Here is a 14,341-nt window from a genome sequence, read left to right as displayed (position 1 = left end):
ACATACCTCAGTATGCCCAAACAACTGCCTGTGTACTATCAGTACACAGGCTAATGTACTGTACTATAGATATATGGCAGTACATTATGTTTTTACTTTATCTTTTAAACTTTAAAGTAATGTTTAAATAAAAAAATACACCTATTTTTGGAGTACTTTTGAACTAAGCAGCTGGTATTGGTGGTAGTAGTAACTGGCATGTTTGCTCAGAAGTACGTGTTTTACATCTTTTTTTTTATTTCTTTTGTAGCTGGAAACACTTATCACTGATGCTTTTAAGGGAAAAGGATTTCAGAAAATTAGTGAATTATTTGAGGATAAGGTAGTATGTTTATCACAGAGACACAGCAAGGTTCTCTTAAACCAACTTGACAGATTAATAAATAAGGTGGGTATCTGATACTAATGTAATTGCTTGTCACCGGTTTCCTTTGACAAAAACAGTACTTTTTATTTTTGCCTTGTAGGAGTTAGATCGAAATGAATTCAAACATGTGTCTCTATTAATGAAATGCATTCAGCATTTCTGCAAGAGTGAATGTCATGAAGGTTGGTCCTTGATTCAGCAAGGTCTGGTTTCTAAGATAAGTACTACTTAAGCTTTTTTTTGGGGACAATTTGCCTTTGTAACCGTTGTTTGCCAGAAGTGTTACCAAAAGTATTAGAACATACCCATGACACTTTGTATCTCTGTTGTGTTTATTATTTTTCCATCTGTAAACTGTATCCGCTAAATACTGGTGACCTGGCACGGTATAGCAGCAACTGTATAATAAACAATTCATTAGATAACTCGCTTGGCTTAGGCCTCATGCACACGAACGTGTTTTTGCTGCCGCAATTCCCCCGAAAATCCACAGGAGAATTGCGGCCCCATTCGTTCCTGTGGGGCCATGCACGCGACCCTGGTTTTCACGGTCCGTGCATGGACCAGGAGCTCGCACCGCAGAAAGAACTGGCATGTCTTATTACGGTCGTGTTCTGCGGTCCGGGCTCATTGAAAATAATGGCCGCGGCCAGGTGTACGGGCCCGCCTTTTGCGGGCGGCTTGAGGCTGTCACTCCGTGGCCGGCCGACCTGAAAATCACGGCCGTGCACATGGCTACGGTCGTGTGCGTGACATTCTCTTGCCTTTCTGGGGGTTACTAAAGAGAAGTTGTTAAGAGAGACTGATCTGTGACTCTCTAAAAATAACGATCAGGGGAACAAAGGTTTTCTTCCTCAGTACTTTTTGGAGAACCCATTGACGGGTACCATGTCTCTGACTATAACACCTGACCTCTGTCCTTAACCTTTTCCCGACATTTGTCGTAAGTATACATCATGGAAAGCCAGCGCCCCGCAATTTGTCATATACTTACGACAAATGGATGGCACTGGCTCAGAAGCGGAGTTTGTGCCGTCATCCCTGTATGTCAGCTGTATGTTACGGCTGACACCCTGCTGTTATGGTGGGGAATGAAAATTAGCTCAGATCCCCGCCATTACCCCCTTACATGCAGCGATCGCTGCATTTAGGGGGTTTGCAGCTCATTGGCACCCCAGCAATGAAATTGCTGTGTTGTCGACTGCAATTGCACCTGGAGGCCTAATAATGGCCTCCCGGTCTGCATAGTACGGAAGCCTCCCAGGCCCCTGTGGGGTCAAAATGCTAACTATACCCCTAGATCTCTTGTGAGGTACAGTTTCCAAAATGGGGTCTTTTTGGGGGGATTTCCACTGTTTTGGCATCACAAGACCTCTTCAAACCTGACATGGTGCCTAAAATATATTAGAATAACAAGAAGGCCCCAAAATCCTCTAGGTGCTCCTTTGCTTCTGAGGCCAGTACTTCAGTCCATTAGCACACTAGGGCCACATGTGGGATATTTCCTAAACTGCAGAATCTGGGCAACAAATATTAAGTAGAATTTCTCTGGTAAAACCTTCGGCCTTACAGAAAACAATTAATTAATTATGAGCTTCTGCAAAAAAAAAAATTTGTCAATTTCTCCTCTAATTTTCTTTAGTTCTTTGAAACACCTAAAGGGTTAAGAAACTTTCTAAATACTGTTTTGAATACTTTGAGGGGTGTAGTTTTTAAAATGGAGTGACTTATTGGAGTTTGTATTGTATAGGCCCCTCAATGCCACTTCACAATGGAACTGGTACCTGTAAAAATAGCCTTTAGAAATTTTCTTAAAAATGTCAGGAATTTCTGCTAAAGTTCTAAGCCTTGTAATGTCCTAGAAAAAGAAAAGGATGTTCAAATAAACAATACAAACATAAAGCAGACATATGGGAAATGTTAATTAGCAACTCTTTTGTGTGGTATTTCTATCTTTTTACAAGCAGATACATTTAAATTGATAAAAATGCAAATGTTTGCTAATTTTTGGCGAAATTTTGGTGTTTTTCAGAATTAAATACTGAATGTATCGACCAAATTGTACCAGTAACTTAAAGTACAATGTGTCACGAGGAAAGACTCAATCGATTGGATAGGTAAAAGAATTCCAAAGCTTTCCAAATTAACACATAAAGTGGCGCATGTCAGATTTGAAAAATAAGGCTCTGTCAGGAAGGTCAAAAGTGCCTGCAGCGGGAAGGGGTTACACTAAGTAAACTGAACTTATATTTTAATTCAAACAGCGCTGTTCAGGGGCCGACCTGATCATCGGTCCTCTAGTCCCAACTGCCCTCTTCAAAAATGGTTCTGTAATGTAATAGCTTGATTTTTGTCTTGTAACAAAGCATTTTAATGTAGTTACGGTGTATCCTGTACATTGTTTTCTGTGGTATTAAAATTGGGGTCATGCACCTACACTGTGTTTCGTTGAAGTTAGATGTAAGAGTGTACTTCAAGCATGAGTCATTGGATATTGGCTTGTATGGCCGACACCAGATCGGGTGAATAATATTGTTTTCTAACATAGACTACAGAAATTATATCATCAGTGCTTTTGGTTGCTATGAAGAATACCAGTGTTCCTTTGACCAGTTTTTGTAAATATGTTTATATATTTTTGCGTATTGTGATTCTAAAAAGAAAAAAGCTGTTTGGTCACCGCTATTCACAGTGGTTTCACAGTGTCTCTTTTCTTACCGTTACATGGTCCTGTGGTTCGAAAGAACCCTGGAGTTTATGAAGATTTGTAAGGACAGCAGCACCACAATTTCAGCACTTGTAGAAGATTTCTATGACACGGCATTGGTATGTTTTTACTGTATTTCTTTTTTTAAATCAAACCAATTTTATTGATACGAACACATAAAAGAAATAACATAGTAACATTCACATTACAATTTTCCAGCATCGTATACAATAATGACAGCATATCAGGAAATCCCCAACTTCCCCCCTGTCCCCCCTCCCCGCACGGCCCCCCACTATATCTCTGCCCGTTTCTAGCACCAATCCTGGCCAGAGCACATTTCTCTTATCAAGTTTCCCCACCACCCCTTTTTGCTCCAGACTCTACCTTCTCCAGTTCCTCAGACAACTCTCGCCCTTATTCTGTTTAGTTCAGGTGACAGCACCTCAGGGCAGGCCATCCATCTGCTCCATTGTTTCTCAAATTTTTTTTCCGTGCCCCTTTTAGAAAATATCTTATGCTCCATCAGGATATTATAGTTCACCATTCCTACAATTTCCCTCATCCCTGGTGGCTCCTCATCCAGCCAGTGTTTAGCAATACATTTCCTTGTTTGATATAATATCTTGGCAATTGCCATGCTTGCCATTCTGTCACTCTCCAATTCTCCCACTACTCCCAACAACATAACTTTAGGGTCTGCCGCCAATTCCCGACCATATACCTGTTTTATCAGATCCAATATTTCCCCCCATAGGGTCCTCAGAGCCTCACATGACCAAAACATATGCAGTATATCTGCTTTCTCTTCCGTGCACCTAGGACATTTAGCATCCGCTCTAATACCCATCTGCTTTAATACACACGGGGTTCGATACACTCTATGTATCAGGAAGAGTTGTGATCTCCTCTGCGCCAGACTGAGCGATAAGTGACGTGGATGCTATCTCCTCCCACTCCTCCTCAGTCAATGGACCAACATCCCATTCCCATTTCGCTTTTACCAGCATCATTGGGTTTCCCAGGTGTTTGGACAGCAAGCTCCTGTACGCCATTGAGATCAGGCCTTTGGTCGTGTCAGCCCTTCCCACATACTCCAGGACCCCAAGAGCACAAACCGTTAGGTCCACTACCTGCGCCTGTAGGGCATGACGGATCTGCAAATATTGATAAAACATATTGTGCTCTAGTGGAAATAGGTCCTTCAACTGCTGAAATGATCTCAGCCCGTTATCATCATATAAGTGTTGTATTCGTCTAACCCCTGCCAACTCCCATTTTTGCATGCCCTCTAATTGGTATAATTCCCACAGGACCGGATTATGCCATAGGGGAGTATATTTGGTGCACATTCCCACTCCCAGGATCTGTTTGCATTGCCACCATACTTTATGTATCAGGAGTAACGTTGGTTTAGCACTCGCCAATCTCTTAAAGGTATGCGCTTCCAGACTCTCTAGTGGATTATGTCCTCCCCCCATGTATGACAATAAACGTGCACTGGCACCCCAAGTCTGTGTGTCCTCCCATCCCTTAAATTGTTGGCTCTGGGCAGCCAGGTAATATATCCAGGCATTTGGCAGCGCGACCCCCCCTTCATCTTTGGGCAATTGCAATTTCTCCAATTTAATCCTTGGAACCCCTTTTTTCCATACCAGATCCCGAAAGAGATTGTGCAATCGTCTGAACCATTGCTTAGGTATCCATACTGGGGAGTTATGAAGAATGTATAAAACTTGAGGCATAAGGATCATCTTGATTAAGTTAGTCCTCCCCAGAGCAGAGAGCGGGAGCCTGTTCCAGGCATCCACCTTTTGTTTCACTTTAAGCAGCAGTGGTGAGACATTCAAAGACCTATAGTCTTGGACCCTAGCTGTCACCTTAACCCCTAGATACGTAAATTCAGAAACTATCGGAATCCGAATCCCCCCTCCAGTATCTACAATATTCACTGTATCAAGTGGCATCAAAGCAGACTTGGTCCAGTTAATTAATCCCGAGAACTCCCCAAACCTTGTGATCGTATCCATTACTACCTGCAGTGTATTCTCCGTGTCCGTCATATATATTAAAATGTCGTCTGCATATAATGAAATTTTTTCCTCCATTTCCCCATATTGCAAACCTCTTATACGTTCCTCCTGTCTTATGAGGCACGCCAGTGGCTCCACCGCCAAGGCGAATAGTAATGGTGACAATGGGCACCCCTGTCGTGTACCCCGGGCCAGTGAAAATTTCTCAGACATTGTACCATTCACCCGTATGCGGGCTGTAGGGGCCACATATAGCAACTGTACCCACTTTACGAAGTTAGGGCCGAATCCCATCTTTTCTATTACCCGCCATAAATACCCCCATTCTACACAGTCAAACGCTTTTGCAGCATCTAACGTTAGCACCGCCCTTGTAGAAACAAGTAATATAGGGAGGATTTCTCCAGCTCACCTTGTAAAAGTTGTTTGATTTATGGTGGGTAATCCTGATGCTCGGATCCTCGTGGTGGCACACGAAAAAATTGCTTTGAAGAAAGGGGTGGTTGGATCCAGCGTTGGTGGAGATAAAAGGAATCTTTTTCCAAGTTTTAATTATTCTTATTAAAAAATAGGGTATTCAATAGCGTATATATAGTCTTTGCAATGAAAAAAAGGTGTAAAGGTAGGTAGCCGCAGTTGGTGTCAATGCTCTTTTCTATGTTTTTACACATAGCATTTTATGAATGATTTACTCGATCCAATAAATTTTGCACTATGTGAGGATTATTTTCTTTAGAGGTTCTCAGAGCCTGTATAGCTGCTAGCAGTGTCTAGTTCCATATTACGGAGCTGTAGGCATCTCGGGTGCCATATTGTCTTCAGAAGTAGTGCTTCTAGAGGAGAGTACCTCTAATATGGCATGCAATAGAACACGTCCTACATTTTTATTTTCATAACCTTCATTGTACAGGGGCTTTTTCCCCCACAAATTCATGTGTTCAGATGAATTTGAGTAAAAGCCTCTGTGTGCCTCCATATCATATTGAGGTGCACTATGGTCCATATTGCATGTAGATGATGCATAAAACCTTATTTCTGCAAAACCTAAAAATAATTTAGTCTTGGACGCATTTACCTGTACTTGACATTACCCAAAAATCATCAAAATTAAGCACTACATTTAAAAAATAAAAATAAAATACTTCATTTAAAGAGCGACTGCACTTTCACAAAACTTTTAAGATCTCCGAGACCTATCAAAAGTTTGGATCAGTGACTTTCCGTGGGCTGAGACACCCATCATCACTGAAACAAAGGGCCAGAAACGCTCAGCCCCTTTTTTTTTTTAATATCCTTTTTATTGTCAGTTTTCACATTTTCTTACAAACATTTCACGTAAGAGTTACATCATGAGTGCGCAGCACTCAACTGTCATGGAATTAACTTTGAATTAAATTCAACATAACATAGAAACATGGCATAATTGTCGATCTTCAGATGGACCGAAAAACATGACTCCCCCAACTCCGACACGACCCAGATCATCAATGAGTTTCCACTCATCCTTTTTCCCCCAGCTGGTTCAAAGTTGCAACCCCCCTAAAGTGCCTGCCAAGAGCTGCGTGCAGTACCACTTTGTGTACTGGAAAGGCCTAACCATTTCCGCTATTTCGGCTGCTGTACATTGCGATTCTATGAATGCTTGCCACTTATCAAATAGCTTCTTGGTTCCCGTTTCCTTCCGCCTTTCCACCTCCACCCTCTCAAGAACCAATAACTGTTTCAGCCGCGACACAATCATTTCTAATCCCGGCATGTCTGCCTCTAACCATTGACTCAGGAGGCATCTCAAAGCTACCAGTAAAATCGTGTGCACCAACACGGGAGGTGATCTTACTCCTCGAGCACCCTCTTCCTCCGGCGGCCGCGCCTGATGGAATAGTAGCGCTTGAGGCGTCATTGGGAGATTCGTTTTCCAATGGTCCTTAATATATTTCTGTGCTCAGCCCTTTTAGCTGTGATTAACTCTCCTCGTTAGGCTAAAGATGTGGTCACATAAAACGTCTGAGCCCGTCTTCCAGCAATCACAGCCGAAGGTGCAGAGTGCTCTGCTGAGAGTTTCTGCCCCTTTATTAGAGATGATTGGGGTCTCAGCCCTCGGACCCCTGTCTGTCAAAGATTCTTGTATGTTTCTATGACATGTCAAAGTTTTGTGGCAGTATATTTACTCTCTAATAAATCATGCTAACATGTTAATGCTTGTAAAAAAAAATTAAAGGATGTTCCAAGTAAAAGTCTGTCAGTTTATGGTACAAATATACACATGCTCTGACGGTCCCGTGCACTCCTCTAATCCCTGTGGACTTTTGTGCAGTGATGGCATGCCGTACTAACAGCTGCAGCCAATCCTTCTACCAAACTGGAGGCACTGTACCTGCTGCCCTCGTTATTATACACTCCTCGATGTTGAAATTGCAACATCAGGAAGGAAATGTGGTAATCACAGGATCAATAGACATGTTAATGATATGCAAATGATAAAAAAAATGGAAACATAATATTCAAAACATCTTGATTTATTCAGTATAGAGTTTGAGTGCCACGTTCAGAAATACACGTACTATGCGATCAGTGAGGTTATTCATGGTTGTCTGCGGAAAGTTATGCCACGCTGAATGCACGTTGGCGTGCAAATCATTAAGATTGGCTGCCGGCAGCTCCCTTTTGCAATTGCCGACCAATGACTTCCCAGATGTGCTCGATGGGAGATCAGAGATGCTGCAGGCCATGGTAGCATGTTCAGGCCACGCAGGCTGCTCACAGTAGCACAAGCAACATGCGGCCTGGTGTTTTCCTGTTGAAAAACGGCTACTTGGAAACTTAAAAGAAATGGCCGTACCACTAGTTGCACGACCTAATCATTGTAATTAGTGTACCTGAAAAAAAGACTAGAGTGGTCTGGCTACAGTACATTATGCCACCCCACACCATAATCTTGCGTGTAGGACCGGTGTGACCTGCCCTTGTGAAGACATTTTTATGGTGTTGCCCACCTGGTCTCCAGACCAATCTCCAGCTACCATTGCATCTTGGACAAAAGCGGGACTCATTGCTGAAGAGGATAGACCTCCATTGCCGTCTTGCTGTGCCCCATGATAGCCTTTGAGAGCGGTTAAATGTGAAACACCTGTAGCTGGACGTCTGACTCGTAGCCCAATGATTTGCAAACCACTTCTGATGGTTATGTGTCAACGTTAATTGCCGCCCTAGGCTTGGAGTGTGACGTCCAATTTCACTTGCAGTACAGAATGGATCACTACGCGCCTTTCTTCCAATCAGACGATACTTCCGTGCATAGGTTTCGCTTCCATGCACCTCTTGCTGTCATTCCCGTTTGTTGTTCTCCCAACCACGCATAGTTGAACAGTCATGAGATCTTGGCCTAGGCGCGTAGTGATCTGCCGGAGTGATAAACCAAGGTCTCTCAATTCAAGGATTCTGTCCTTCGTTTAAACAAGCGGCGATAACTGGCACGTTGACTAACACGAGGCATTGCACGATCATCCCACACCACTTGATCAGATTTTAGAGGTTTATGTGGCTAAAAGACTTTGCTTTCAAACTGACTTTCATCCCCCTCCCAAACTCCACAGGTTGGAGCTTGGTACTTGAAAATGTAACCCCTCTCCGACATTTTGACGTATCCATACGCCAAAGTCTGGTAGGGGGAAGTATGGAACGGGCTCACGGAGTGAACCCACTTCATACGATACCGGTGTCTGCTGTGTGTTACAGCCGACTCTTCAGAGTAACGAGCGCCATCGCACTCGAGCGCGATCCCGCTCGTGTAACGCGTTAAATGCTGCGGTCAATACTGACCGCAGCATTTAAATCGTTAGAGGGGGTCGTCCCCCTCTTTCTAACAGCTCTTCGTGCCCCCCCGCAACGCAATCGCGGACGGGCGATGGTTGCTATGGCTGCCTGGGGGGCCTAATGAAGGCCCCCAGGTCCGCCATCTTTGTGCTATTATTAAGCCCTGCCTCTGGCAGGGCTTAATAGATGCCTGTCAGAATCACGATATACTGCAAAACATCGCTGGTTGAAGTCCCCTAGGGGGACTAATAAAAAAAAAAGTTAAAGTAAGTTTTTTTTGTTTTTTTTATATGTAAAAAAAATACACTTTTTTTATTAAATGTTAAAAAAAAAACCTTTTCCCATTTTCCCCCTAGAGCCTAGTAAAAAAATAAATAAATAAACAGAATTGGTATTTCCGCATCCGTAAAAGTCTGAACTATTACAATATATCATTATTTAACCCGCACGGTGAACGCCGTAAAAATAAATAAATATTTAAACGCCAGAATCTCTATTTTTTTTGGGCACATCATCCCCTATAAAAAGTGATCAAACCTTTGTACACCAAAATGGTATTAAAAACTACAGCTTATCCCGAAAAAATAAGCCTTCATACCACTAAATCGACGGAAAAATAAAATCGTTGTGGCTCTCGGAATTTGGCGACACAAAATAAATTTTTCTTTTTTACACTTAGGTTTTTACTTGTTAAAGTAGTAAAATATAGAAAAAACTATATATATATTTGGTGTCGCCGTAATCGTATTGACCCGCAGAATAAAGTTAACATGTTGTTTTAATGGCACAGTGAATTCCGTAAAAACAACGTGCAAAAAACCATGGAGGAATCAGTTTTTTTTTTTGTTTTCATTTTCTGCCCCACAAATTTTTCCCCGTTTCTTAGTACATTATATAGCACAATAAATGATGCTACGAAAAACTACAACTCGTCCCGCAAAAATCAAGCCCTCATAGTACTATATTGACGGAAAATTAAGGAAGTTATGGCTTTTGGAAGGTGGGGAGGAAAAATTGAAAAAGGGCTGCGGCGGGAAGGGGTTAAAAATGTGCAGATATTAGCACCTGCTACTTCCTCGATTTTCTCAACCTTAGGGCTTACCCTTCTTGGTGGTGCAATTTCAGTGTTGAGGAGTGTATTAGTTTACCAAAGAAATACTTCTTAACCACTACAGTATTCCTTATGATTCAGATGACTATTAATTCTCTACAGTGGATTTCTTTCTGCTGATGTAAGAAGCTAGTCCGTTACATGTATACTGTGTGTAATACCCCTAATATAACTAATTTGTGTAGTAGCAAGTTAACCTGTCTGGTAGAGAATTGTTTGCAGGCTGAATAGGTAACATGTTTTCTCTTATTTCTTAGGTGATTTGTAAATCTGACAATGAGGATGGTGAGTACTCCATCTCTACGGCTCTGATATTTTTCTATTTTTAATTAACTTGCTTAATGTTAATGGTTGATTGTAGATTTTAGCCATGCAATACAAGCTCTTCGTTTGTGCTTACGTTTAACTTTTCTTGAAAGACTTTTTGCATAAATATCTAATTGCGAACCCAGTCATTTCTATTGGCCACGGACACCTTTTCGTATGTTTCCGGAAGTGTGTCCGGTCCGTAGTAATTATCCGCAAATTCTAGAATGTTCTATTCTTGTCCGCTGTTGCGGCACGGACTCGCCAATAGAAGTATATAGGTACTTCCGCCATTGCGGACGACTAAGGATGTGTATCTGTAGCAGTCGGATCTGTATTTGCGGATAGTAAAACCCCTGAAGGTCTTGTGCATGAGGCCTTAATTTTGTTTACTTCTCTTCAATAATTAATTTAGACAAATATTAGTATGTTTATCTGAAATAAGATTTTATATTTCTTGCTTTTGTTTAAAACTTCAGAATGTTATATTTTCTTTAGGAGTAGCGCAGTTGATGGACACATTTTTGTTTACACTTGGTTTCATAATTATGGAAAAGTGGCCTCCTTTTCGTATTCGACTGGAGGTGAGTGGTGTTTTCTGTATTGTATTTTGTTATACAATCCTATTGAAAACATCCTGTTAACGCTGCATTTCTGTTATCCACCAAACACTGATCATGGGAAAAGGCGCTAAAGACTTTTAACTGCATACTTGATATAATCTCAAGAGAAGAAAAGAAAAAACTTCATTCTTCTGAAGAGATGTCTACTTTAATGTAAGTATTGAATCTTTGTATTTAAACTGTATATGTGTGACAAGTAACCAGCTGGTTGCCTGTTGGAAAAATTTAGTTGTGCAGTTAGTCTTAACCACTTCCTGACCAGGAGCTTTACCCTGCTTCCTGACCAGGCCCATTTTTAAGTTTTTTAGCCATGTGCCAATTTAAAAGCAAATTGTTGTTCTATTATTTTTCCAACCTACATGTACTTGGTCTTTTTTTTTCTCAGAACATATTGTGTTTCCATATTGTGCAAAAAAATACTAGATATATTTTACTTTTTTTTTTTTAAATATGGAAGGGAAAAATGGAAAATAAAATTGCAAAAATTGAGTCATTTTAGGTGATTTTTTTTTTTTTTTTTACTACATCTGGTGCATGCCACTGGGTAAACACACCTCAGTACATATTTGGCAACGTCTACCGACTTCAACAATACCAAATATGTGTGCTTTTCTTGCACACTGGGCGCAAGGTGGCGATTTCTTAAGCTGGTTCGCTGACACCATACGACAATTACAGATATTGTGGCATTTCCAGTACACAAAAACTGATGGCCTATCCTCAGGATAGGCTATCAATATCTGGTCGGTCAGGGACCGACACCCCTGTCGATTTGGCTGGTTTGAAGGGGCCACAGTGCTTATACAAGCGCTGCTTCCCCTTAATTTCCTTTACTGCTCACACTGTGAATTGTGGACACACTTGTAGCGGTGGTTCACAGTATTACAGCCTTCTCCCACCGTGATCCGCCGCTTCAAGTGTGTCCGCGATTCACAGTGTGAGCAGTAAAGGAAATTAAGGGGAAGCGACGATTGTACGAGCATCGCGGCCCCTTCAAAAAAGCTAATCGATGGGGAGACGGGCCACCACCGATCAGATACTGATGGCTAAGGCTCTATTCACAAGACAGGGTCCGAGTGTCGGCCGATAAAAACTGAACTTTTGCATCCATTCTGGGCCGTGTTTCCGTTTTAAACTGCCACGCAGCCCCCCCTGTAGGTAGTGCCACGCAGCCCCCCTGTAGGTAGTGCCACGCAGCCCCCCCTGTAGGTAGTGCCACGCAGCCCCCCCTGTAGGTAGTGCCACGCAGCCCCCCTGTAGGTAGTGCCACGCAGCCCCCCCCTGTAGGTAGTGCCACGCAGCCCCCCCCTGTAGGTAGTGCCACGCAGCCCCCCCTGTAGGTAGTGCCACGCAGCCCCCCCTGTAGGTAGTGCCACGCAGCCCCCCCTGTAGGTAGTGCCACGCAGCCCCCCCTGTAGGTAGTGCCACGCAGCCCCCCCTGTAGGTAGTGCCACGCAGCCCCCCCTGTAGGTGGTGCCACGCAGCCCCCCCTGTAGGTGGTGCCACGCAGCCCCCCCTGTAGGTGGTGCCACGCAGCCCCCCCTGTAGGTGGTGCCACGCAGCCCCCCCTGTAGGTGGTGCCACGCAGCCCCCCCTGTAGGTGGTGCCACGCAGCCCCCCCTGTAGGTGGTGCCACGCAGCCCCCCCTGTAGGTGGTGCCACGCAGCCCCCCCTGTAGGTGGTGCCACGCAGCCCCCCCTGTAGGTGGTGCCACGCAGCCCCCCCTGTAGGTGGTGCCACGCAGCCCCCCTGTAGGTGGTGCCACGCAGCCCCCCCCTGTAGGTGGTGCCACGCAGCCCCCCCTGTAGGTGGTGCCACGCAGCCCCCCCTGTAGGTGGTGCCACGCAGCCCCCCTGTAGGTGGTGCCACGCAGCCCCCCCTGTAGGTGGTGCCACGCAGCCCCCCCTGTAGGTGGTGCCTCGCAGCCCCCCCCTGTAGGTGGTGCCACGCAGCCCCCCCCTGTAGGTGGTGCCACGCAGCCCCCCCCGTAGGTGGTGCCACGCAGCCCCCCCCCGTAGGTGGTGCCACGCAGCCCCCCCCGTAGGTGGTGCCACGCAGCCCCCCCCGTAGGTGGTGCCACGCAGCCCCCCCCGTAGGTGGTGCCACGCAGCCCCCCCCTGTAGGTGGTGCCACGCAGCCCCCCCCTGTAGGTGGTGCCACGCAGCCCCCCCCCTGTAGGTGGTGCCACGCAGCCCCCCCCGTAGGTGGTGCCACGCAGCCCCCCCCGTAGGTGGTGCCACGCAGCCCCCCCCGTAGGTGGTGCCACGCAGCCCCCCCCGTAGGTGGTGCCACGCAGCCCCCCCCGTAGGTGGTGCCACGCAGCCCCCCCCCTGTAGGTGGTGCCACGCAGCCCCCCCCTGTAGGTGGTGCCACGCAGCCCCCCCCTGTAGGTGGTGCCACGCAGACCCCCCCTGTAGGTGGTGCCACGCAGACCCCCCCCTGTAGGTGGTGCCACGCAGACCCCCCCCCGTAGGTGGTGCCACGCAGACCCACCCCCCCGTAGGTGGTGCCACGCAGACCCACCCCCCCGTAGGTGGTGCCACGCAGACCCACCCCCCCGTAGGTGGTGCCACGCAGACCCACCCCCCCGTAGGTGGTGCCACGCAGACCCACCCCCCCGTAGGTGGTGCCACGCAGACCCACCCCCCCCGTAGGTGGTGCCACGCAGACCCACCCCCCCCGTAGGTGGTGCCACGCAGACCCACCCCCCCGTAGGTGGTGCCACGCAGACCCACCCCCCCGTAGGTGGTGCCACGCAGACCCACCCCCCCGTAGGTGGTGCCACGCAGACCCACCCCCCCGTAGGTGGTGCCACGCAGACCCACCCCCCCGTAGGTGGTGCCACGCAGACCCACCCCCCGTAGGTGGTGCCACGCAGACCCACCCCCCCGTAGGTGGTGCCACGCAGACCCACCCCCCCGTAGGTGGTGCCACGCAGACCCACCCCCCCGTAGGTGGTGCCACGCAGACCCACCCCCCCGTAGGTGGTGCCACGCAGACCCACCCCCCCGTAGGTGGTGCCACGCAGACCCACCCCCCCGTAGGTGGTGCCACGCAGACCCACCCCCCGTAGGTGGTGCCACGCAGACCCACCCACCCCCCGTAGGTGGTGCCACGCAGACCCACCCACCCCCCGTAGGTGGTGCCACGCAGACCCACCCCCCCCGTAGGTGGTGCCACGCAGAAACCCCCCCCCCCCCCCCCGTAGGTAGTGCTCCTTACCGTCGCCACGCATGTGATCACTGTGACAGGCTGTCACAGCGTTCACATAGCTGAGCGTCTTACCGTCGGCGCGTAAGCGCTGCTGGGAGGAGCAATGTGATCGCTGTAGCACACTGACACCGCGATCACATGACCGGAGACCACACTAAGTGGTCTCCA

The 14,341-nt window shown here is 46.5% G+C and overlaps 1 protein-coding gene across 1 annotated transcript in view; it reads left to right on the top strand.

Moving 5' to 3' along the window:
- SYCP2L (synaptonemal complex protein 2 like) overlaps positions 1-14,341 on the top strand; it is a 344,080-nt gene that overhangs the window by 21,548 nt on the left and 308,191 nt on the right. The window contains exons 3-8 of the mRNA XM_075828429.1: positions 251-388; positions 468-586; positions 3,094-3,193; positions 10,289-10,316; positions 10,836-10,921; positions 11,025-11,113. Coding sequence (XP_075684544.1) covers positions 251-388; positions 468-586; positions 3,094-3,193; positions 10,289-10,316; positions 10,836-10,921; positions 11,025-11,113 — 560 coding nt within the window. The remainder of the gene's footprint in view (positions 1-250; positions 389-467; positions 587-3,093; positions 3,194-10,288; positions 10,317-10,835; positions 10,922-11,024; positions 11,114-14,341) is intronic.

The sequence above is a fragment of the Rhinoderma darwinii genome, chromosome 5, assembly GCF_050947455.1.
Source record: "Rhinoderma darwinii isolate aRhiDar2 chromosome 5, aRhiDar2.hap1, whole genome shotgun sequence".
Taxonomy (NCBI): Eukaryota; Metazoa; Chordata; class Amphibia; order Anura; family Rhinodermatidae; genus Rhinoderma; species Rhinoderma darwinii.
Note: the sequence above shows the minus strand (reverse complement) of the source record. Positions and strands in the feature narration are given on the sequence as shown.